General features: G+C 47.5%; 3 protein-coding genes across 3 annotated transcripts; 1 reads left to right on the top strand and 2 right to left on the bottom strand.

Annotated features, from left to right (window-relative positions):
• The first annotated feature begins 1,085 nt into the window (after positions 1-1,085).
• LOC122378607 (glycine-rich protein 5-like) lies at positions 1,086-2,117 on the top strand. Its single transcript, XM_043359850.1, has 2 exons — positions 1,086-1,159; positions 1,438-2,117. The coding sequence occupies exons 1-2, from the start codon at positions 1,154-1,156 to the stop codon at positions 1,960-1,962; spliced, it is 531 nt and encodes a 176-aa protein (XP_043215785.1). The 5' UTR covers positions 1,086-1,153; the 3' UTR covers positions 1,963-2,117.
• A 2,647-nt stretch (positions 2,118-4,764) lies between these two features.
• LOC122378606 (glycine-rich protein 23-like) lies at positions 4,765-6,073 on the bottom strand. Its single transcript, XM_043359849.1, has 2 exons — positions 5,975-6,073; positions 4,765-5,314 (listed from the first exon to the last, which is right to left on the bottom strand). The coding sequence occupies exons 1-2, from the start codon at positions 5,978-5,980 to the stop codon at positions 5,003-5,005; spliced, it is 318 nt and encodes a 105-aa protein (XP_043215784.1). The 5' UTR covers positions 5,981-6,073; the 3' UTR covers positions 4,765-5,002.
• Positions 6,074-20,999: 14,926 nt separating this feature from the next.
• Positions 21,000-24,470, bottom strand: LOC122378605 (glutaredoxin-like protein C5orf63 homolog). The gene is made up of 3 exons (XM_043359847.1): positions 22,147-24,470; positions 21,703-21,811; positions 21,000-21,359 (listed from the first exon to the last, which is right to left on the bottom strand). The coding sequence occupies exons 1-3, from the start codon at positions 22,284-22,286 to the stop codon at positions 21,186-21,188; spliced, it is 423 nt and encodes a 140-aa protein (XP_043215782.1). The 5' UTR covers positions 22,287-24,470; the 3' UTR covers positions 21,000-21,185.
• Positions 24,471-24,782: the final 312 nt, after the last annotated feature.

Here is a 24,782-nt window from a genome sequence, read left to right as displayed (position 1 = left end):
ATACTCGATTTTATAACGCATTTCTTGAAATGCCTGTAAGCGGTGAAAATTCTGACATTTGACCTGACCTGTGACTAGAGGTGGCAAAATGTGGACCCGAGGACCCGGTCAAAAGACCCAGTCTGGACCCATCTGGGTCTAGACCGGTTCCTGGACATTTTCTGATGGGTCCAACCGGGTCCTACCAAAAACTATAGGCATCTTGCACACCACACATTATTGCAAAATATGAAGTGAATGGAGTGAATGTTTCCTTACACACAGTAGCTTATGAGTATTCCCAATGGGAAATAGGCTGTTTTACATTATGCAACTAATGATACCTACAAGTAGTTTGTATTAATTGACTTTTGAGGAACGGGTCCAACTGGTTCCGATTCCAACTAAGACCGGGTCCGACTGGTTCCAGAAATGTCCAGCCGGGTCTGGTTCGAGTCTGGTTCCAAAAATTTTCATCTTTTGCCACCTCTACCTGTGACTTCATCGGTTTGACCAAGGTCGATGAAAGTGGGTCACAAGGTAGTTCCCTGATGGGGCTATCCAACACCGTTTGCCGCTTGTCGCTATGTTGCGTGGTTCTCGAGATCTTAGGGGGGGGGCAAGTTGCCCCCCCCCCTCCCAACAGGGCGCGTATCTCGGCAGACCCCAACGGGGCACGGCCTAAAAGTTACCAGTTTGGGTTGCACAGATGCTTATGTGCCTCATTTGGCAAATAATCAGACATATTTTTTCTAATAAACACTGAAATAAATTCATGATAGTTATGAATATATTTATTGTAATAGAGATTTGGTGCAGATTTGGTCAAATTAGGTTCAGTCGCCAGATAGCCCGTCGTGAAAACGGCTGATATTCCAAGGAAGTTGCGGAACAATGTAATGCTTATGTTACTACGTGTGATAAGAATTGTTAAAAAAGAACTCTCATGTGCATTATTTTATTATTATGTTGTCGTGCTGTTTTGAATGTACGAACAAGCATGATGGTGTTGCTTTTACATGCCCGTTAGCTCGATACTAACTCGCAGCATTTTCCTGGGCCGAGCTCTGTCTGGATATAAAACCGCTCTGCTGCCCTCAGCAGTCACTTCACCATCACAGTCCAAAGGCAGCGGCAGCACAGCTCCAAAACCCTCAACTTCCAAATCACCATCATGAAGGTGGGGCTTTACGACGGAAGCAGTTTAATTAAAGGAGCAGTTAAGTTGTGCTTGATCTTCTAGCCTATTTTCAACGTCTATTCCAGCTGGTTCGTGCACAGTTAAGCATGAATTCATTCTCTGTTATTATGCACTAATCAAACTGAAATGTTTGATTTAGGTCGTTCCCTAAACGATCATTAAAAGTGGTAACGATTTACCACTTCACTATAGACGAAATGTTATCAGTAAAATGTGAGCAGGAGGTATAAAGATTAAGGTTTATTTTCTTTTTTCAGCTGGTCATCCTCCTCACCCTGGTGGCTGCTGCCGCTGCCAGCTTCTCCCCCTACTACTACTACAAAAACAACTACTACTACCCTTACCACCGGGGTGGCTTCCGTGCCCTGAGCGGCCTCGGCGGACTGAACAGCTTCGGTGGACTGAACAGCTTCGGTGGACTAAGCGCCTTCGGTGGCCTGAATGGCTTTGGCAATGGCTTCGGAAACTTCGGCAGCTTCGGCCATGGATTCAACAGCAACTTCGGTCACGGATTCAGCGGAAACTTTGGCCACGGCTTTGGTGGAGTCAGCAGTGCCTTCGGCCTTGGACTCGGCAGCAACTTCGGCCTTGGACTCGGCAGCAGCTTCGGCCTTGGTCTCGGCGGCAACTTCGGCCTTGGACTCGGCAGCAACTTCGGCCACGGATTCAGCAGCAACTTCGGCCACAGTTTTAATGCATTCGGCAGCAACTTCGGCCTTGGCCTCGGCGGCAACTTTGGCGGCAGGGGAAGGTACGGATGCCCCTACGGATACTACTGCTAATCGGTATATTTGGATGAGCACGTCACAATATCCTCCTCTTGCATTGCCGGCTGACCGTATTCGCTTCAGTGTCTTGCAGTGTCCTCTGTGCGACTGGGTGAACTGAGAATGTCTGTGTGTTTGTCCTTTTTCAGCAAATAAAACATATTTAATTTATTTTATTGTATGCGCTGTACGGCGAAGGCGATTCTTAGGAAGGACATTGTTGATATGCGAAAGTAAGAAAAAATATGTTTTTAGATAAAATATTGATTAAATTTAAAACAATCACGTTTGAAAAAAAAAAAACGAGGAAAAAATGTTGGTTTAAATTTATACTTAAAGGACGAACGCCACAGCATAAATGTACACCAGGCCCAGGCCAACCCCTAGTTCAAAGCTCAGATTAAAACCGCTGTCCCCAAAGTCACAATGAAACATATTTAGAGTCCTAATTTTGAGTGTGTCATAATTCCGGAAACTCAATAAATAGGAAAGAAGCAATGGAGTCATAAGCTGGCCGTTGGCAAATTCAGCATAGTTAATTCATCCGTTTCGGAACGACACCATTTTCAGAAGTGGAGGAACGGACTCGTCACATGAAAAAGTGTAACTAACCAAGAAGCTTCCGTTACATTTGCGGTTCATTTCTCCGTTCTGCCTTACTCCACTTTGGGTTATATTCAGAGTCAATCAATCTTGCAATCAATCCCAAGCATTTATGACAGCGGAGTAGCAGCTTGTGTTTTTTTTTCAGTGATTCGTCTGAGTGTCAGCCGACACACACGATGCCGATTTCCTTCGATTCGCTGTCGAGCCCGCCGGTCCCTCGGTACGTCCCTCGTCCCAGCCACCACCTGTGTTGCACCCCGCGGGGCTGGTTTCGAGGCTATGTCACTCATCCCAGTCCGCCAGTTCCTCATCGCCAACCGTTGGTCCTCGTCCCAATCAGTCAGTCCTTCATCGCAGCCCGGCGCTCCCCGTCCCGGTCTGCCAGTCCATCGTAACCATCCGCCGACTCCCAGCTGGCAACGTGCGCCGGGGTTTTGGCTAGCGTCTCGCTGTCTCCAGCAAGTCGCCACTTAAACCCACCATAATAGGCTGTCCTTGTATGGACTTAGTTGGCGGCGCCATATCTCGGTGCGTTTAGTTGGCGGCTCACTATAGCCGCTGTTTTGGAGCAGATTCTGAAGACGAATCGCCGTCTCGGCAGGTATCAGATTCAGAGTCTCTCTGTCTCTGTCTCGCTGTCTAGGTCTCAGCCTAATTTTTTCGTAACGGAGACCTTCCATTACATTTTATGCAGAAGAACGGAGGAACCCGTCACGAATTCATGATTGTGAGAAACTAATGCTCACCTATATGCAATTGATGCGTTGCACACGAAAATCCCACATTGTTTGAAATATCCGAATGACTGAGGCTGTTGCGTAAAACCATAATTCATGAGCCCATCACTCGAGGTCCGACTTCTTCGCCGAACGACTTTTATGAATTGTGTCTGAATTCTGATGTGTAAGTACCTATCAGCTGGTAGAACACGGTCCTCTTGAGCCAAGCTTGGTCCTCTCTGCGCCAGTCGTCAGATGGCACGAACAACGAAACTGTTCAGACCGAGTGCCCTCGGTCCGCCTCGAATCTTTGGTCACTGAGTCCCCAGTCGGATACCTGATCAGCTATAAAGTAAGTCACAAGAAGGGCTTTTTCGATTAACAGTTGTGATTTTATTTTTCAGCCATTCGCTAAAACTGAAGGTTTCTGTGCAACGTGATAGTTTATATTTGCGATGACTGCAACCTTCACTAGTGGATTTGGGGAGCGCTCGAATTTCGCCGTCATGAAAAAATATAACTTTTATTTAGTTTTTATTTGCGATGACTACAACCTTCACTAGTGGATTTGGGGAGCGCTCGAATTTCGCCGTCATGAAAAATATACTTTTATTAGGCGAAGTTTGTTAATCGCACAGAAGGCAAAGGAAGCAAAATCCACTTTTTTCATGAAACTAGAGAATCTGTCTGTGTGGGTGTTACAATACAATACAAACCCACGGCTCTTGAAACCCCAATATAGATTCGTCAATGCAAACTTTTGGCTATTGTCGCCACAATGGGCGGGGTGTTTCACTTTCACAAAGGCTGAACTCAATATTAGGCTTGAACGGACCAGTTGACCGTATTTAGGATGTGTGTCTTTTCTGTAATGCGCGGGTGACTGATCAGTAGCAATATAACAAACCGAAGGACAGTTCTTGTTTTCGTCGAAATATTATTGACTTCAACCCAGTAAGAACAAAGCAGAAATGGTATGCAGTCTAAGCATTGTGGTGTATACCTATAAATACCTATGTCGTAGTGAAATGTCGGATTTCGGCCGATGCCTTCTATTGTATGTAGTACCTGCATCATTGTGCTTCGGTAGATACCAGTAGCATATGGCCTGTGGGGCAAGGATTGCTAGCTGCAACAAAATATTTTCCTGCCCGGGGCCGGGATGATTCAATAAATGTCACCGAGGCTTTTTCTAGCGAAAACTCCGAGGGCTAACGGCCCGAGGTGATTTTGCTAAAAAAAAGCGAGGTGACATTTATGGAATTCCCGGCCTTAGGGCTGGAAGGTGTTTCCCATACCTGCCAAAAGCTCACAACTATATGATAGTGACGTCAGCAGCCGTGTGGTTCAACATGTTGAACCACACCCCTTGAACCACACGGCTGGTAATATTAAAGCATTGCATTAAACTTTGAAAAGTGTGGTACAGTGCACGTGCCGTTTAAATGCCTGGATGTCTCGATTTAATCATGCAATGTAGCAGGTATGGGAAATAGGAAAAACACATGCTTTAGGCTGTTGAAAACTTTATTTTAGAAGAACAGTTTTAGGGACGGACAGGCACATGTACTTACTAACATACACACAGGTACACACACAAACATACAACGGAAATAGACCACAATATCCTAAAAGTTTTCTGGACAGGCGGCGTGTCAGAATCCATATTGCATATTGTGCATCGGAATCTATGTCCTCATGATGATCATGTGTCCTTGGTTCTTGGTCCTTCAGCAGTAATAACCATATTGGCAGCCGTACCCTCCTCTTCCTCCGAAGTTGCCGAAGTTGCCACCGAAGCCGCCACCGAGGAAGCGGCCACCGAAACGGCCACCCAGGCCAAAACGTTGGCCGCCACCAAAGGCAAAGCCGCTTCCGATAGCCCCGAAAGCACTGCCGCCGAAGATGCCACCGCCGCTAAGGCCTCCGCGGTGGTAGGGGAAGTAGGGGTAATACGGGCGGTACGGGTAGTAGTAGGGCCTGTGGTAATACGACGGGAAGCTGGCAGCGGCAACGGACACCAGGGCCAGAAGAATTACCAGCTGAAAACAGAAAACATAGGCGTTAGATGCAAGGCAGTATGATGGCCTGATGGCTCACTTCGCATTCGATTGGTAGATCGTGATTCGCTTTTGTCTGCGAAACTTTTCTTGAGCAGTGCTGACTGCTGGACTCTAATGGAAACCGACCGGATTGTCATTCTGCCCCCGTAGGCAAAGGACTTTTCATTTGAGAAAGTTTGGTTTACTAATTCTAGACGAACTCCCTGTGACTGCGCCTACAATTCGTACAATACAATCCGATGTTCTCTTTTGCAGTTCATTCGCTGGATGATGTCCACTCCTTAAAAACTTGATGGGATCTCCCTGGGTACCTATCCCAGCTCCCTGGGTACCTATCCCAGTTGCTGATACTGAGCCCCACCTTGGTCATTTTCAGACGTTGTACGGCCCTCCAGCAAAAGAGTGGTTGGTTAGGCTATGTGCTTTTGGTGTAATAACTTCGAATGACAGAGACACTCATGTAAAATGACTCAATAGAAATGAGAAATGGGGTTGTGCACACACTTCGGCAATAGTTATCAACAGCCATTAGACGTATTCGTCAATGCAGATCGCTTATTTTGATGTTGGCAGGCCAACCACTTAATACCTGGAGGGCCGTACCCTCTATTCGTTATTCTGCAAATTGACCGGATTTACCTTCATGGCGAGGCCGAGTGCAGGGCTTCGGAGCTGGGTTGTAGCTGTCGCAGACTGAGATAGGGAAGTGATGTGTGGGTACGGCAGTGCCGTTTTATAGCTCTGCTGTCCCTACTGGGCCTCAGGCAAAACAAGCTGACGTAGCGGCTGTCCGCTGTGCACACCGCAAAACGGACTCGTGACGCTGGTCATTTGTTTTAAGAAGTTGCATACCTCACGATAACTTTTTGACAATGAAGGTGACAAGCGATTGCTGTTGCGTCGAAGAAAGTCTGATAATCCTAGATTCATACTTTCTCAAAGCAAATGGCGGAATATGCGGAAAACTGCCACTGACTGACCGAAAGAATTATAATTTACCAAGCATAGGCTGACTTAGGTGCTTGTTTCATACGAAATGCGAAGTCGTACGCTACTCGCTCTGGCCTCTGCACTATAATTGACCAATATATCTACATATATCATGATCCATGATCACTGCCGCAAATTAAATGACAAAATAACATTGATATGTAACTCATTACATATAAATGCTTATTAAATAATTAATAATAATATGTTACTCTTATCAATCGCTGAAAGTTTCAAGGCGATCGTTCAGTCGTTGTAACTAAGACTAGCATTCTAACTTCTTCTGAGGTGAGGTCACTTGACGTGACCTGATGACCTGACCTTGTGCGACCTGGGTCTGAAATTTTCGCAACATGTGAGGAACAGATGCATGAATATGTGTGCCACACTGCCAAGTGCCGCCGTTTTTTGAAATATTTGCGAAAAAACCACATGGGAATGTTCAGACACCCTTCCCCGCCCGGCGGGAGTAAAATCACTTGGCAATTCATAGTCTGCATGGTGCCTTTTGATCACTTCGTCAATCACATGCATGCCTTTTATGCATAAGTCTATCGACAGGATGGCCGATTTAGACCTGAATGTGCATTGTGCGGGCAAGTCGAAGCCGAAGGCGGCCGGACGAGAACTGAGCCGCTTGTTCACACGTCAATAAGTCCCCTAATTGTAGTAGTCTCTGATCCGTTCACTGAGGCGGCTATAAAGCTCTTACCTCTCATTGCCGTGGAAGCGCCTCTGTCTACCATAGGTCTCTGTCACGCTGGGCGCGATTGGCCGGGAGCAGTCCAACTGCGTCCATCGCTCATCACTGCCGGACCATCCCCGGTCGGCGGCCGCCGCTATTGGTGCTCCGCCCAACAGACGAGTCCATTACACACTGCGGGTGGGTCCACTTCGGTTTGATCCTGGTGAGAGTCGTGGTGAGAGTGACATCCATGGCGAGATTTCCGTTAGGTCTCTACAAGCTTCACTGGACACTGACCAACCTGGACCAGCCTCTGACCATCTCTTCGCAGTGACCAAGGAATAGCCTTTTTAAGCCTCGCCTCTATAGGGGGGGGGGGGGGGTCGAAAGGACCCCCGCGAGTTATTGGTTTTTCGTCAATAACTCGCGTAAAAAGCGGCTGATCACGACGAAACTTTAAGTACCCTCGAATTGATCAATTTTACACCTACCCTAAAAATTTCATGGCCCTGACCCAAATGACTTTTGACCTGTGACTTATTTCTCGAGACCATGTTTGGCCGGCATCGCGATTCGGCGTATGTCGGCTCGCATTTGCCGCGCATTTGCAGTCTTTTCGTGGTTTCAAGCGTTCAAGCATGTGATATGCTGTTGGTCCCATGACTTAAGGCCTGGCTACACTATGCGTTTTCTGCGTGCGCTTTTTGCGTGTTTGCGGGTTTTGCGTAATATCGTTCTAGAAAAAAAAGGTTATTATTAATTAAACTTCTTTTATATTTATATAAAAGTTAATAAAACGTTTATGTTAATTAAAAGTTTATATGAAAAACGTAGGTATAACAAAAACGTAATGTCGTTTCTTTCTAGAACGATATACCGCAAATCACGCAAACTCGCAAAAAACGCACGCAGAAAACGCGTAGTGTAGCCAGGCCTTAAGGGTAGGTAAAAAGGTCAGCTGAAGGTCAGGTTAGGTCACTGACCTTTGATGACCTTGGTTTACTTTTTCGAGTTTTATATGTTTCTAGGCTAGTTTTTGGAGATGAATTCGAGTTCAGCAACTATTTGAACATTAACGAAGTAGTTTTGGTGCCTTCGTTACATGTTACGAAGCTGTCAGAGGCAGTTGACACGTAGTATGAATGCCCGGCAGGACCCCTATTGGTTGACCTGACCTGACCTGACCCGACCTGGCCTAAATGCATCATCTGTGATCAAAACTAACATGATATTCGTGATCAGCACCCTGAAAACCTCATGGCAGCCACAGTTAACGACGTTCTAACGGCAGCTCCCGATTTTCCCGACTTTTAGGTCATTGACCTGACCTGCAAGGTCAACCAATGACCTAGGATCTTAAAATGCAGTGTCATCGGCTTCCTCGTCACGGGCAACACGCTCGTTTTTTTCCGCGAAGCTCTAGCTCGATCAGGGGCCAATCGGCAAGGGGGGGGGGGTCCAATGGACACCCCCCCCCCATACGTTCGCGGCTGGCAAAACACCAATACGGGTGAGGGTTAAGCCACGCATAACTGGGAAAGCGGAGGCATTTTCAGAACCCCTTATCGTTTTTCTGCAATATCTTCCATTACTAGAAAATAAATCGGTGCCGGCTGCGAATTTAATTCCTGATTTTGAGCCGATTCACTGGCAAAAAAAAAAACGGACTAGGATGCATTTCATTAAACACGTAGGTATGCAGTTTAATTACAATGAGAAACTGTTCTATAATTATTCAGCTCGATTTTTATTTGCAGCTGGTGATGGCTCGATTTTATTTTATAATAATATCCTGTCACAAAAGGACTCCTCACCGGCTATCCCAACTAATACTTTTTTAAACTCGAATTTCGCAACCTACTATTTCCACAAAACCAAGTTTTTGGGACAACACGGCCAATTAACTTATCTAGCTAACAGGATATCAACATTTTATACATCACGCAAGGTATGTCATAAAAATGAAAAAGAGCTTACTATGCCAGGCTTCCCCCGGCTTCCCCTATCCTTGCTAGAGGCTATTTCAATGATTCGGGTCAACCATAATAATTTAGTCCTTTTTCTATCCTGAGGCTCTAAATGAATGCTTACAGAGAGTAAAATGGATGCCAGATTCGTAATCAGCGGCTACGAATACATCATATACTTCATGTGTTAAGGTCAACCAAAGGTGATTCGAGGTCACATGAGGTCAACATAAAATTTTACCTCTCCAAAGCAGAATATATGTCATTCGACGCGTCTTGACAAGACGAATCTGCTTTAGGTACCTCTGGGACCATATTTGTTGTTATTTGTGAAAAGTAAAAACTGAAACCCTAGCTTGGGATCGTTGACCTGACCTCTGACCTCAGGTCACCAAAATCTTTTTTCTTTCTACCTAAGTCATATGCTACACATCCGTGCTCGTAATTTGTATTTATCTCTTTAACTTTATTTTTTGCAGCTATTTGAAGCTCACGTCTGTGACGTCAAAATTTACACAGGGTTGGAAAAATCGACGTTGTGACGTCATCAAAACGCTGGGTCCAAATCCCTTCCTCCAGGAGATATCAACTTAATGCGCGATGGGGTAATGAAGGTTTGGTGATTCTATCCCCAAGCGTTCGGGAGCTATCGCAAATATTCGTCAGGTGGCTGGTGGGAGCTAGTAAAAATTTCCCCCTTGGCCAAAGAGGGTTAACCCTATTCGGGGCGGGGGCCGAAAAGCCCCCCCCCCCCTCAGGTTGTTCTTGTGCCATTGCCAAACACCGCAAGAAGACATTCAGCTCATACTTGGTCATACCTACAGCTCATACATATTTTTCAGGATTATTTAGCAAAAGCATTCGAAAAATGTTTTTTAAGAATTAACAAGGTTCTCTCATTTGTTTGCTCGAGTCCGCTGTGACACCCACATCTATTTTTAATTAATTTGACACTGTATTTATGTGTGATAGTTGTGTGATTTTGCAAGTTTTATTTGACTCCGTCTTTAAGTGGACATGACCTGTAGACGGTGATGAGAAATACAGAATACAATACAGAATGCTTGGTGACTTTTCCTAAATATTCATTGCCCGCATTTCAGCAAAAACAAAAATGGCCGGGTCAGGTCAGGTCAGGTCACTCACCAGAGCGGGTTTGTTAACCCCGCGTCAGAACAGTTTGCAGTCATGTCAGAGCTAGAGTCTTTCACGGAGCGATTTCCTCTTTTCTTCATTGCAGTACCAACTACCACTATGTGTAAGTTGTATACCTATCTCAGAATTTTTACATCTGTGACATGAGGTCAGGTCATATGACATTCATTACAGTACCAGTAGCCAGTAGGTATGTGTAATTTGTATAACTCAGAATCTTTATATCTGTGACCTAAGGTCAGGTCACATTACATTCATTACACTACCATTATGTTTAAATTTTTTATCTCAGAATTTTATATCTGTGACCTGAGGTCAGGTCAGAGTCGTGACCTATACATTACAAGCCTATGGGAAAATATTGAAATGCGTCCTGCTTCGAGTCAAAACCACCCATTTCTTCAGGATTATGACAGATTATCTGTTCTGTAATGATCCAGGTGTCATTTACAGACAAGGGCACCGGGAAGGGTCATCTGAGGTCATGTGACGTCATCGACATTTTTTAGCTTTAGCCAATAAATCACGATATGATGGTGCTATAGGCTTGTAAATGGTGCGATACTGTTTGCCTGGTCATAACGTGTTGACTGGTATCCAGCGTGACCTACCTAGGTCAAATTTTGAAGTTCACCCATCAAGGTCATGCAAGTATCTGTTTCAAACATTTTATTTTTGATGATGTTTGGTGACTTCAACATTGACCAGACCCAAAAAGTTATCTATAAGAGTTGTAGGTCTTTCAACGAAGTATCAAACGTTGTTTATCGTTTGTCGCTCTGATTCGTGGTCTTCAAGATCTGACGGGGGGGCAAAAAGCCCCTCCCCCCTCCCGCCCGATTCCGAACCTAACAGAGCCCGCCCGCAATAGGGTTAATGAGCAGTGCAATTAAAGACCCGTCGCTTGTTGTCGTATAGGATAACAACTGAGCCAACATGATATTATGATGTGTCATATCCTTGCATCGTGCTCTGGTGAAACATAAAACCTGCACCAACAACATAAAATATAATTACTTCAGGCAATATAGTATGTTATCAGAGCCGACATGGAAAATGTGCAAATTTACCTTGACATGCACCACCACACTGTGCACAAAGCAACAGCTGTTGATGCGTGACATATGGATTGCACACTGCACGATATCATAGCAATCATATAGTACCTACAAGTAGGTAATGCAGCGTTCACTGTCATGACTTAACAATTTTCAATGTTACACTCACCCATGACCTAACGGTCTTCAGCATCTTTTTTTTGACGTCTTTTGTCGCGTTAACCCTCGCCCGCACATGGGGGGGGGGGCTGCCACCTCCCCCCTAGGTAGTTTTTCTGATCTGCACTGAACATTTTTAAAGCTAGAAGCCTGATTTTTCATATAGCTGCTCTGCTCCTCTATCCTTTCTCAGCGTCCACGGAAAATTTCAAGTTTCTGCTTTTTTTGTTTCGGAGATATGACTTAGTTTTTCAGGTCATGTCATGACCCAAATGACCAAAACTCAATATTTTGCGTTAGCTATGGGTCTTGTGATTTCGACCACAGGCCATTGAAAAAAATGGTCATCATTTGGTATTTCATTGTAAGGAGGCCATTTAAAAGTGTTTTTCTCATAAAATTGGGTACCATTGGATTAGTCTCTTCCCAAAGAATCTGTTGGTCTTTGCCGCGAAGCTCTACCTCCAGCAGGAACGAAATGGCGCGGGGGTGGCAACCCCCCTCCCCCCATGTGTGTTCTAGGATGGGAAAATGGCATGTGCATTTTGCATTGCATTTTCAGGTCAGGCCAAGTAGTGACCTATGGGCATGATGTCACAAGTGAACCCCTGCACACGGTCCTCAGATGTCGTAATTTCGCAACGCCCTCAGTGCCAGAGGAACTTTTACAGGGAGATGAAACTTAAAGAATGTAGGATCCTCCAGATGTCTACCGACTTCTATGCCTCGGATTTTTTTTTCCCAAAGGTCACACTCACATAAGGCCAGGTCGGTCACGTGACCTCACCATTATTACGAGCGAGCGAGCGCAGCGAGCGAAGTGAGTCTTTTCAATATAACGGAAAAATCTCAGTATGAGCGGCCCGGCCCGGCCCGGCCCGGCCCGGCCTGTAACGCTTTTGAGAGGCTTATATCTCAGCAACCGCTGGACCGATTGGCCTGCGGTCTTTTTTGTTGGGTAGCCCCATCCCTTCTACCCCGTAATTGACTACTTTTGATACATCTCAGTGACCGTCGTGGCACGTGCCACGTGAAAAGTCAAGGGTGTTCAAGCTGTTTTGCAAAAGTAGTGATTTTGAGAGGCTCATATCTCAGCAGCCGCTTGGGCGATTGACTTGCGGTAATTTTTGTAGGGTAGCAGCATCCCTTCTACCCAAAATAGGATACTCTCGATGCATGTGGGTCACCCCCAGTGCACGTGCAAAATACAACAATAAGAGGTGCCAAATTTGTTCCCATTTCAGTAACTCGGTAATTACTGGGGCGATTTCGCTGAAACTTGGCATACAGGTAGGCACTCACCAGGCAATGCATTCCCATGTGTTGCAGTTAGGGTGCTACTGCACGTGCGCACGTGCAGGGGGCGTTTCCAGATCTCGAGAACGGCTGGGCCGATTGCGCTCAAATTTGGTACACGGTTGGGGACCAGTTAGTAGGGTGCCGTGCAAAAGTCATTTTGGACCCCGTTTGCACGTGCGCACGTGCAGAATGCCGCTTCCAGATCTCAGGAACTGCTGGGACGATTGCGTTCAAATTTGGCACACCGCTAGCGACCGGTTAGAAGGGTGCTTTGCGCAAGCCCGTTGGAAGCACCCTCTCGCCCTTCCGCACGTGCAGGGCTCACTATCTCGCTCGCTCGTTCTTCGCCCAAAAGGCGTTTTACTGGTAAGTATGTACGTAAATGGGAAAATACGGAATCTGTTATTTCAGCGTCGGGAATGATTTAAAACTATCTCAAGCACACGGAATCGTGATGTTATGCACTCCTTGCGAAGTCCGATGCTTCACTTTTGCATTGTTGACCTTGCCTGACGTCATTTATGACGCCACTAGGGTCATACGAGTTCTTTGTCAATAACTCCCGATCAAATTGAGCTAGCGAGTCAGGAAAGCCACCAATGGTCTCGGGAAGACTACTTGCCTAGTCTAATGATATGCAATATGACCACCTTCGACCAACTTCGTGACCTGAGGGGCTCTGACTTGACCTTGACCCGAAGTCAACATGACCCGAGGCATTTTTGTAAAGTTAATTACCAAAAACCGAACCCGTGACTTGGGCCACTTGACCTGACCTCAGAGGTCATCGGTTGACCGGTGACCTTAAAATCGGGTACCAATCCCCGCGCACACGGCGCAAAGGCTCGTTTTTTTTTCGCCCCGCGAGGCTCCAGCTCCATTACGGGCGAAACGTCGAGGGGGATCGTACCGTACCAACTCGGTGTGTAAAAAACCGGCCAGGGTTATGTCAAATGTGGATGTCACATGTGGAGGCTGGCGGCTGCATGTAGTCCGGTAGCCTGTTGTGGTCCGGGTCCCGGGAGCCTGTTCTGATCTGGGAGCCTGTTGTAGTCCGTGAGCCTGTTGTAGTCCGTGAGCCTGTTGTGGTCCGGGAGCCTGTTGTGGTCCGAGAGCCTGTTGTGGTCCGTGAGCCTGTTGTGGTCCGTGAGCCTGTTGTGGTCCGAGAGCCTGTTGTGGTCCGAGAGCCTGTTGTGGTCCGTGAGCCTGTTGTGGTCCGAGAGCCTGTTGTGCAGATGAAAACACCTATTGACAATCGAACACGTCCTGCATGCAAATGAGAAGACGGCTTCTGCGTCGCCTCGTTACGGTAGGCTAAGCGTATAATTTCAGCTGAATGATAATAAATACGAGTAAATAATTCAGTAACCTTGGGTACCAAGTACTAGCCATTAACCAAGTTTGAAAAATGCATCAATCTTTTTATAAGCCATTTTTGAAAGGCCTTTCTAACGAGATATCAGAGGCAACTGTTAATGCAATCGGCTACATGCTATGCGTGATAATACGCCGTTTTAGTAGTTGCCATTATCATTTTACCGAAATGCGCTACTACCTCACAAGCGTGGTAATCACTTCTTCTCGTATTGTAAGCTCTCCGCATGGCACGTCTTATGACCTATCTGCAGTTGGACAGGGCTCACCCAATTTCCTGGTGAGATAATGACTACCCCGGTACCTGGGAACTAATCAATGCATGCTGCCATTAATATACTAACATAGGTAAAGCGCAACTTAGCAAGACAGACCTTGTCATTTTCCCTTTGGAGGTTCTATTTATTATATATCGAATTTATCTCGCCAATAACTAATTATATCTCAAGTATCCATCTTTGAATTTGATTTGATAAGAATGATTCAGAGCTTGAAACTTGAGTTGAAAGGATTTTTTTTTTTTTGCTTTTGAACAGCTTTTTGAACGAGTTACGGGCAGTCACACACAGACAGACTCACAACCGCGACATCATGCGGTGCTCATCTCTTCGAGCAGTGGCGAAATTACAGACATGGACCCAAAGTCGCCTGAAGTGGACCTAAGGTCTCACATGTGCCTCATGGTACTGTAGTTTGAATCTCTATCCGCCTCTCGACCTTTTAACTGACAAACATTAAAATGCCAAACAAGAAGAAAATCAATTATTCCCGTCCCGTTCCAGCCTATTTGAAAAAAGAAAGGGTGCAACATGCACTGTAAATTGGTTAATCATTTAGCTGATTATCCAGTTTCTGATAGATGAATTACCGCGGCATTTAGCCGCAGTTCGCAGCAGCCTTTCCCTGTTTCTATTTCATGTCGTCTACTTCAAAGTACTGCACCTTAAGGAATGAGCCAGCTTATCTCCGCACGACGCAGACAAAGGGCACTACGTGTTTACAATTCACGCTGGCCGTAGCAAATTATCACGCTGGAAATACATGACCTCCGCTTCAGCGCGGTATAGTGAATTTCCTTCCGGGCAGCTGACAGCTACCGGAAAAAGTCCGCTATAGCGCGGCGGGGCTGTGGGCGGTGCATGACGATCCGATTTGGTGACCCCCGTGCACCGGCCGGCCTCCGCGGCCGAGAGGCGGCCGGATCGGGCCGTTCACAGGGCTGCAGCGGCCGGGGTCGGCCGGGGGCTCGGCTGGGGCAGGCCCCACGAGAGGAGGAAAGTGGTGGGCTGGCTCGTTACCGGCCGATCACCGCTGTCCGGCGCTGTACGGCCAGCACTGAGCCCCTGATTACTATTGCCGCGCCTGCGACACCAATGCCGCCCATGACAGCTCAATGAAAAATGTCTAGTTGCGACCTGTTATTTTCATGTCGGCGCTATACCTAAGCTTGTAGCGCGTTTGTTCGGCCGATGGCTGCTGATCTCTGACTCAGCACTTATGATAAGAAGTGTCAGTGACTGGCGAGTTCAATAGTCCTGACGGCAAAGATTTGTTTGCAGGGACTTGGAGCCGTGGAACAAATTCGACGGCTCCGATTACGGGCGAGTATTCAGTAGCGGCGGAACACCTTTAATTAAGGGGGGGGGAGGGCACTGCCGACTTTTGGTCCCATTCTTTCCATGCAACGCTCATAGGGCTAATGTTAAAATGCTAAAATCAAAGGGGGGCACGGTGCCCCGGTGCCTCTCCCCGTTCCGCCGCCTATGCGAGTATTTCTGCTCCTGTTGAGACGTACCGAATACGGCCGTTCCGGTTCCGAGCAAAATGTATGTCACTACACAGACTGCTTTTTACAAAACACGATAGATCCATTTTCTAACCTACCAGCCTCGCCGACGCGGCCAGAAAACTATACGATATCGGTCACATGCGGCTTCTCGGATCAGACACTGATAAATTGAGACATGGCCCCGTTTAGTGCCGTAGGTATTGGTATTGGGCCAGGCCAGGGCAAAAGTAAACAAGCTACAAGTAAGGAGATATCCATCGTGGATCCGACGCCCGACAGAAATTGGAAGGTGATGTAGACATGAAGCTTGTTACGCTAGATTACATGGTCTGTTCTGTGAAATTGTCCACGGCACAGCCATAAACTACCTCATACATTAGATATCTGAGTTCATGGAATGTCATCTCAAACGAAAAAGGAATTATCCTGCAAGAAACCGAGCGGCCCACTTACACGTTCACTTGTGTTGAAAACGAAAAAAAAAGTAACCCCGGAGATCTCGCACACAATGTTATGGTGGAACGGGTCCATATGAGATATGTTCATGTGATTCTGGAGGTCACTCGCTACCTTTATATGTGCTCAAACCGGTCCAATATTGAGAACGGAAACGGGACAAATAGCAGTAGCTCGCCGAAACCTAGAACCTTGGCCGAAACGAGGTCGTATTTACTCGTTAGCAATACTCAGCAGTGAGCACCTAATGGCGCAGCGCAGCGCAGAACCGCTGCCGACAAAAAATGGCAATCGGCAGTATGCTTGATAGAAATGTTCACGGCCTTATGTGTCACGGTTGTTATGTGGAACTCTTGTGTAATTGCGAAATGCTATACTGCATGGCACCATTTCGACAGAGGCTTTCAAAGTCACAGAAAAAGCTTCCGAACTTTCAGAGTCTTCTCGCGAACTAAGGGCGTGGGGACTGGGAATAAGTAAACAGTAGCATGTCATTTGGACATTGACCCGTATCTAAACTGGTGCAAGTAGCCGGTGGTTTTTGCAGAGTTGTAACCGACGCGCTGGGCGTTGGCACTAACTCAAATGCTCAAGTGTTGCAGATGCTTGGATGCAAAGACAGTGCAATGCTCTTGCTTCTCGTGGGATAACTCAGTTTCTATATGTGATCAGTTTTACGTTTGTTCCCAGGGTGCCTTTCGGGTGAGCCTGGATAGTTTTGCTCACATACCTACCGGAGGTTTGTTTTTACATGTTTTCACTCTCACCTCGCGCTGCGACTCTCGGTAAGGAAATGTCACTTGTCAGCCCCGGATAGTTTCCAGAGGTCATCAACCCCGGCAGAGTGTGGGAGGACGCCCTTCAGCCCGGGCAGAGCACGGAGGAGGTCCTTCAACCCGAGCAGAGCGAGAGGACGCCCTTCAGCCCGGGGAGAGCACGGAGGAGGCCCTTCAACCCGCGTGCACAGTGAGGAGGAGGTCCTTCAACCCGTGCACACTGCACAGTGAGGAGGTCCTTCAACCCGAGCAGAGCGAGAGGAGGTCCTTCAACCCCGGCAGAGTATGGGGGAGGGAACCCTTCAGCCCGTGCACAGTGGGGAGGAGGCCCTTGAACTCGTGCATCGTAGGGAGGAGGTCCTTCAACCCGTATCTACAAAGTGGGAAGAAAGACGTCCGATAGCCCGCGCTGAGTGGACAGGACAGGAGGTCGAATGGGCTGTTTGTGATACCACTGTTTATCTAGCTGGGCAGAGTAAGTAGAAGAATCAGCTCCGTCGTCAAACATGGTAATTTACATTTTGAGAGCGGGAGCAGAAAGGAGTACAGCTTTGATACGGGATATGACTTAGCATGCTTTCATAGTCTCATAATATGCTTAGTGCCATGTAATCATGTTATGATAATCTGAAGCAAAGTTCCCAAGCAATGAATACGGAGCCCGTTGCACGAACTGAAGACCTATGCCAAAGGCAAAAAGGGAGCGGTTGAGTGGTTGCAGATTTAGTTATTCCGGTGACGCATATGCGCCACCACATTCTATTTCAGCTCGACTCCACGTGTAAAATTTTATCATGTAATCTCGCGCTGTCTGGTGTGTGACTTTCCCGACCGGTCCCGTCACGACTCCGGCGTCTGTGGCCTGCGCCGGTGCCACGGTCAGCACTAGCACGGCGCGACCGACGCGACCACGCCCACCCCAGCTGCCGTGCACCCAGTTCCACGGATAATGTATTGACAGCACACGATTCAATTGTTTTGTCCTATTGAGACCTTGGGCTACGCCGAATGTAGGACTTTGTCGTGGTGCACGATATTGTTTTTATTATAAGCAAGATTATATTGCATGCCTCGAAGATTGGGGTTGAGGACAAAAGTAGGTAGCGCAAATGGCAATTGTACGTCACTCAATGTACGTAGGATAAAAAAGCATCACAAATGCTCGTTATGGCATAAGGTACGTAGATACAAAAGCATCGGTCAGTTAAGACTAGATTAGGTTAGGCTGGGCAAGGTTTGGTTAGGTTAGGTTGGGTCATAAAGATCCAAGAAGGCTAGGTATGGTTAGGTTATATTGGTTTCTAGTGATACCCTATATACTAGTGATATACTAATATATATATAATATATTAATATAGTATATCATATACTATATTAATATATAATATACTATATATAGTATATATATATATATATATATAGTATATTATACATATAGTATATATATATATATAATATAGACATATAGTATATATAGTATATACTATATATATAATATAGTATATTATATATTATATTAATATATAATATATAATATACTATATTAATATACTATATAATATATTAATATAGTATATAGTATATCATATATTATAATATAATATAATATATGATATACTATATACTAGTGATATAATACTAGTGATATTGTAGTGATAGTTACAATTTTGTTTTTACGCACATTTGCGTAATGCGTATGTACTTGTGCCCTACGTACACTGGCGGATCCAGGGGGGCCACGGGGGCCATGGCCCCCCCAAAGGCCTAAAGTGGCCTGTTTGGACCCCCCCAAAACGTTAAAAAAATTGCTAAGAAAATATACCTTCATGGAGGTTTTTAGCCACTTGGTGAAGTAAAGCTTTCCACAGCCTAATATGGAAGCAATATGGTAGCAGTGAGGGTCAGTCAAAAGTAGAGGTGGCAAAATGTAGACCCGAGGACCCGGTCCAAAGAACCAGTCTGGACCCATATGGGTCCAGACCGGTTCCTGGAACTTTTCTGACGGGTCCAACCGGGTCCTACCATTAACTATACATCTTGCACACTACACATTACCGCAAAATATGAAGTGAATGTTTCTTTGCAAACAGTATCTCATGAGTATTCCCAGTGGGAAATAGGCTGTTTTACATGATGCAACTAATGATACCTACAAGTAGTTTGTATTTATTGACTTTTGGTGAACGGGTCCAACTGGTTCCGATTCCAACTAAGACCGGGTCCGACTGGTTCCAGAAATGTCCAACCGGGTCTGGTTCGAGTCTGGTTCCAAAAATTTTCATCTTCTGCCACCTCTACTCAAAAGTTGCGCGAGCGGAGTCGACCTTAAAAAAAAAGACTGTTGTTGGCACGTGTTTATGGCGCGGCAGCTGGTAGTTGGCGGTGTTTCGCGTGGTGTGGTATCACTGGCGGATCCGGGGGGGGGGGGGCACGGGAGCCTGAGGTGCCCCTGACAGGCCCGTGGTGCCCTTGCTAGGCCTGTGGTGCCCCTGGACCCTGGCAGGCATGTGGTGCCTCTGGCGGGCCTAGGGTGCCCCTGCTAGGCTGCTGATGCCCCTGGGACCTGACAGGACTGTGGTGCCCCTGACAAGCCTAAAGTGCCCCCAACAGGCCCGTGATGCCCCCGACAGACCCAAGGTGCCCCTGCGTGATGCCGTGATGCCTGCGAGGCTGGTGGTGCCCCTGCGAGGCCGGTGGGGCCCCTGACAGGCCCATGGTGCCCCTGCGAGGCCGGTGGTGCCCCTGCTAGACCGGTGGTGCCCCTGGCAGGCCTGTGGTGCCCCTGGTAGGCCGCTGGTGCCCCTGGGCCCTGACAGGACTGTGGTGCCCCTGCAAGGCCGGTGGTGCCCCTGTAAGGCCTGTGGTACCCCTGCTAGGCCTCTGGTGCCCCTGACAGGCCCATGGTGCCCCTGCGAGGCCGGCGGCGCCCCTGGCAGGTCTCTGGTGTTCCTGACAGACCTGGGGTGCCCCTGACAAGCCTGTGGGCCCCTCACAGGCCCGTGGTGCCCTTGCTAGGCCTGTGGTGCCCCTGGCGGGCTGTTGGTGCCCCTGCTAGGCCGGTGGTGCCCCTGACAGGCCTGTGGTGCCCCCGGGCACCAAGGGGGGTCATGACCCATGTGGCCCCCCTTGGATCTGCCACTGATACATAATGTATTGATTTGTAAGGGCGTTATGGCTTATGCAATATGCAATTGCAGGCACTTGGTATCCCTCACTTATCCCTCATTGGGGGCTCTGGCGGTACCCTGACGTCTGAGGTACCCAACTGCAGCTCCAATGGTCTCTTACACTGGCGGATCCAGGGAGGGGGCATTTAGGGCCATGCCCCCTTCCCAGAGGCCTAAAGTGGCCCGTTTGCCCCCTCCCCAAACGATAATAAAACATAGTTCAATCAGTGCGTGGCCCAGGAGCCGAGTTAGACAGGTGTTTTACCACCTCCCGGCCCGCAAAGGGACCCAAGCACTGACTCGAAGCGGGTTAACTGGTCGACAAAAACAATGGTAAGTGTTTACAAAGTAATATAAAGGCATGGGTCGGGTGGGCTACCTTTTATATATTTTCTTTTTAGTTAAAAAAAAATATTCATAGTGTTAGGGCTGTGACGAAAAATAAGTGGCCTAAATCCGATGAGAAAACAGGATTTGGGGGTACCCTAGGTTTGGCTCCTGCATGAGTTGACCCCCCCCCCCCCCAAAAAAAAAAAAAACGCAAGCCTGGATCCGCCAGTGCCTACGTACTGTGTGCTTTAGTCCGCGAATCGTAAGATGACTGAACACTGATCAGCCACTGGTCGCAGGTGGCGCTGTATCCACAACTTATCGTAGATGTCGCTTTCTAGACTTACACCTGGGTGGCCATCGCGAGCTCGTATGCCAAAAAGGTGCATCTTTCACTGTTGCATCCAAGTTAACTCTTAAATTTCCTTACCAAACGAAAATGCCATCTCAAACATGTCACTGTCTCCCAGCCCATTATATTCGCAAGCTCAGAAAATATCTAAGTCATCTGTGTCTCTTCAGGGCAATTAGATCCATTCCATACGCATGAGAACTACAGCTGATGCATTCAGCAGGACTCGCAAAACGATACATTATCTACGAATGTTCATGGGCACACGGTCATAATCTAAATGACAAATATTGTCACCTGGACTCCGCCCCCTCCCACGCTTCCAGTGCCTCCAACAGAACCTTCATGTCGCCCCGGTGTTTCATGAGGAAGGCCCCGTTGAGGTGGAACACGGGAATGTCGTAGCGGTAGAGTTTGTACCAGCGTCGGTTCTCCGGCAGCGTAATGTCCACCTTCCGCAGCGTCACCTGAAACGGTGTTACCGGGTGTTACCGGGTGTTACCGCAGTCAGCTGGGGTCGGGCGCCACGGACAACACCCTCGACTGCACCCGGCCGCGACACCCTGCCGACGCCGTTCTCACAACCCGGCGTCACAATCCCGCGAGTCGGCAGGAAAACAATGTTCTCCACAGCTGCACCGGGTCAGCAGACATGTTTTGAGGTCACCAATCAGCCATGAGTGTTTGTTCGGAGTTCAATTTTCCCGTGATTGGATCACGATACCCGTGAGAAGTGGACACACCCAAGGCAGCGGGGCTGGGGAGTGGGTGTACCCCGGCATTGACCTGCACCTCGCCGGCCACACCTACCCGGTGCAGTGCCGGCGACAGTGCCTCCAGGGCATCGTCACACAGAGGGCACGGCGTCTTGGTGTAGAGTGTGAGCTCCGGCAGCCGTTTTCCCGGTGGGCTCTGACAGCTGTCAACAAAAGGAGGGACTGTTCAGAGCATACAGTCCGAACACTGTTATGAGAGGGGAAGGAAAAGAAAGGGAGGGGAGATGAGAGGAGAGACAGGGAAGCATAAAAAACGGCAATTTGCAACTTCCAGGATAGAATGGTGAAGGGTGAGGATAAAAGATCTACTGCTCAGAATCCATAAAGGCTGCATCAAAAGCCACTGAAGAGCAAAATAAAATAAATTCCAGCTTCCAAATAAGTGAATTGCTCCCATTAGCAATACATACAACAAAGTAGGTGACTTATCAAAGCTTAGGTAGGTACACGTATTGTAATTATACGGATAGGTACTTACAAACGTCTACGAAGAGATGTCGAGCTTGGTGGAATTCGAATATTGCCGGAGCTCCTGCTCCCTAAGCTCCCAACTGCCCGAAAGAACTTCAGGGAAACATTACACACAACCATTCTCAGGCTGGCACGGTCCGCCGACATCAAAACAACGGTGCGTCAGCTGATTATTGGTCCTCCGATTCAGGAGAAATTATTAACGCGGGAACGCCGGCGCTAAATAAAGGCGGTAGGATTCACGGCTTCGCATGATCGTGTGCAATATTTTTTATAGTATCAAGCGAGGGGTATTGCTGGAGTTTTGCAAATAAATATTTTGTTCTCAGTTTGGCTATGCGATCGTGAACACTTTATTATCATAGATACGATATGAAACAGGATAAACAGGCCAACCCAAGGCTTATGTAGGCCAACCTTAGACTTCGCATAGCCATGGACATTGCGTAGGAAGGTTTAGGTACTCGCCGATCGTACCACGATACCACGGGCAAGATATCAGACTTTTGGGAGTTTTGTGTCGCTGAAATGTATTTTAAGTGCTAAGAAGGAAAATAATTCAATTTAATGATGTCATGGACAATGGACATTTAGCCATTCCAAGCATATAATTTGCCTGGCTTCGACAACCAGATAGCCAGGTTTATTTCAAGAGCTTCTAAAGAGGTAGTGGATTTAATATCGTTTCTATTACATTTATTTGATAATCCTACATATCAGTAAACCTGCCACGCTATCATTCTCGGCGAGCGAAGCGATTACCGGCACATCGTACCAATGCCAATGCAGCGTCGAGCGTCCGATGGTTTACGATAGGAATTATAACAATAGTTTTAAACTAGCGCTTTTTAGAACCATGGTCCGAAATGGTAATTCAAAGAACTTCTTCCCCTTTCAACTCACCTGAAAAAGCTGCTTTCGTGTACCACCCAGCACCCGTTTCGTAGATATATCAAAATCATAACCGGAGGCGAAGATTATCTTTATGATCTACCACGATTCGTGGGGCTGACTAGTACCGACGGGGATCCCACAAACACGACGGTCACATTCATTAAGCATGATGTACGGCGTAAAGCACCACAACTCGGCCCCAAAAGCGCAACCTTCTGAGATATCTTATATTTAGTTTCAATGCTGGTACTGGTGCAGTTTCAATGCTGGTACTCTGCTCATTTCTGTTCAATGAAGTTATTTCTCGCTTAAATGCGCCTCACATTAATCGTGTGCTGTGCTCCACAATCATTGCGCCGCGCGCTCTTCCTTCTTATCGGCCCCCTTGAGATCGTATCCATCAATATCTATTTGCTTCTAAGTTCTAATGACTTGTAGAGAAACAATTTTAGAGCGTTTAACAAAATAATTGCATAACGAGCGATGGGAAAAGCCCAATCGTCCAACTCATAAAAAACTTTGGGACACAAACAACTGGAAACTGTTGGTAGTTGGTACTTTCGCGCATAGGCGGCGGAACGGGGAGGGCACCGGGGCACCGTGCCCCCCTTTGATTTTGGCATTTTAACAATGGGCTCTATGGGCGTTACATGGAAAGAATGGGACCAAAAGTCGGCAGTGCCCCCCCCCCCCCTTCCCCAGTTGAGCTGGGCGCAGGTACTAAATGGCATCAAAGGAAATCCTATATTCATCTCGCCGCATTTAAGCGCACCAATCGAAAGACGACAGCGTGACCGCGCTGACAGGCAATCAACCTGGCCACATAAAACTAGCTAGTGCAAGGAAGATGTCTATATAAGCCACTGGACCATGCAAAGCGTTCAGTAAATAAAATACGAGTAAAGATGACGCGTTTGAGGGCAGACTGGCCAAACAGTGACGTTACACGCGGATCTCAACACTGCACAACACATTCATCAAAAAAGATCTCGTGGATCCCTATATACGTCATAACTAGCCCTAGTACGGGGGTATATAGCCATGGACGTAAATGGCCGGCTTAAGGCACAGGATCCCAATTGTCATCCCCATTACGTGGTCCCCAGAAGTCGCCAGGCCGAGAGCTAATGGCAGTTAAGCACATCTTACACGTGCCGACAAACGTGACACAATGAATCCAATAATGAGTCCGCTAATAAGCCTGCCTAATTCTGCATGTAGGCTGCTATTTACCACCACGGCGGAAGGCTAAAACGCATCCATACAGCTCAACATAGGTGTCAATTTCCGCCGGGTTGGGGGTGCTCAAGCTCTTTAGATTCCCCGCCGGCTCGGCTGGCTTGGCTTTGGAGCCCCAACAGACGGTGCGGGTCAAGGTCACCGCTAAGGCAGCGGCGGATTTGCTGCGCCCGGGCAGTGGGCACCCTCAATTCGGTGAAAATCGACACCCATGCAGCTCAACATGACAAAACGCTGCATACAAGCGCACGTCCTCGCATTTAATTGACGCATTTAACTGCGTCACTAACCTCGTACACTGTACAACACTGGTGAGATGACTGTCCGAAGGAAACTGCCGACTTTGGCTGGCAACATTCAGGGTTGGTGACTTATGTACTGAGTTCGGCTGGCTGACGGCGATGTGACTTCAGGACCGGTTGATGAACGGGCCATCCTAGCCCCATACTACAGGAGCCCAGCTGGTCTTGGCGAGCGGCGGCGACTGGACGAGGCTGGACCCCTACTACA

This window comes from Amphibalanus amphitrite, unplaced genomic scaffold, assembly GCF_019059575.1.
Source record: "Amphibalanus amphitrite isolate SeventyFive unplaced genomic scaffold, NRLGWU_Aamphi_draft 000062F_arrow, whole genome shotgun sequence".
NCBI lineage: Eukaryota > Metazoa > Arthropoda > Thecostraca > Balanomorpha > Balanidae > Amphibalanus > Amphibalanus amphitrite.
The sequence above is the reverse complement of the archived record's forward strand: the minus strand, read 5'-3'. Positions and strand labels throughout refer to the sequence as shown.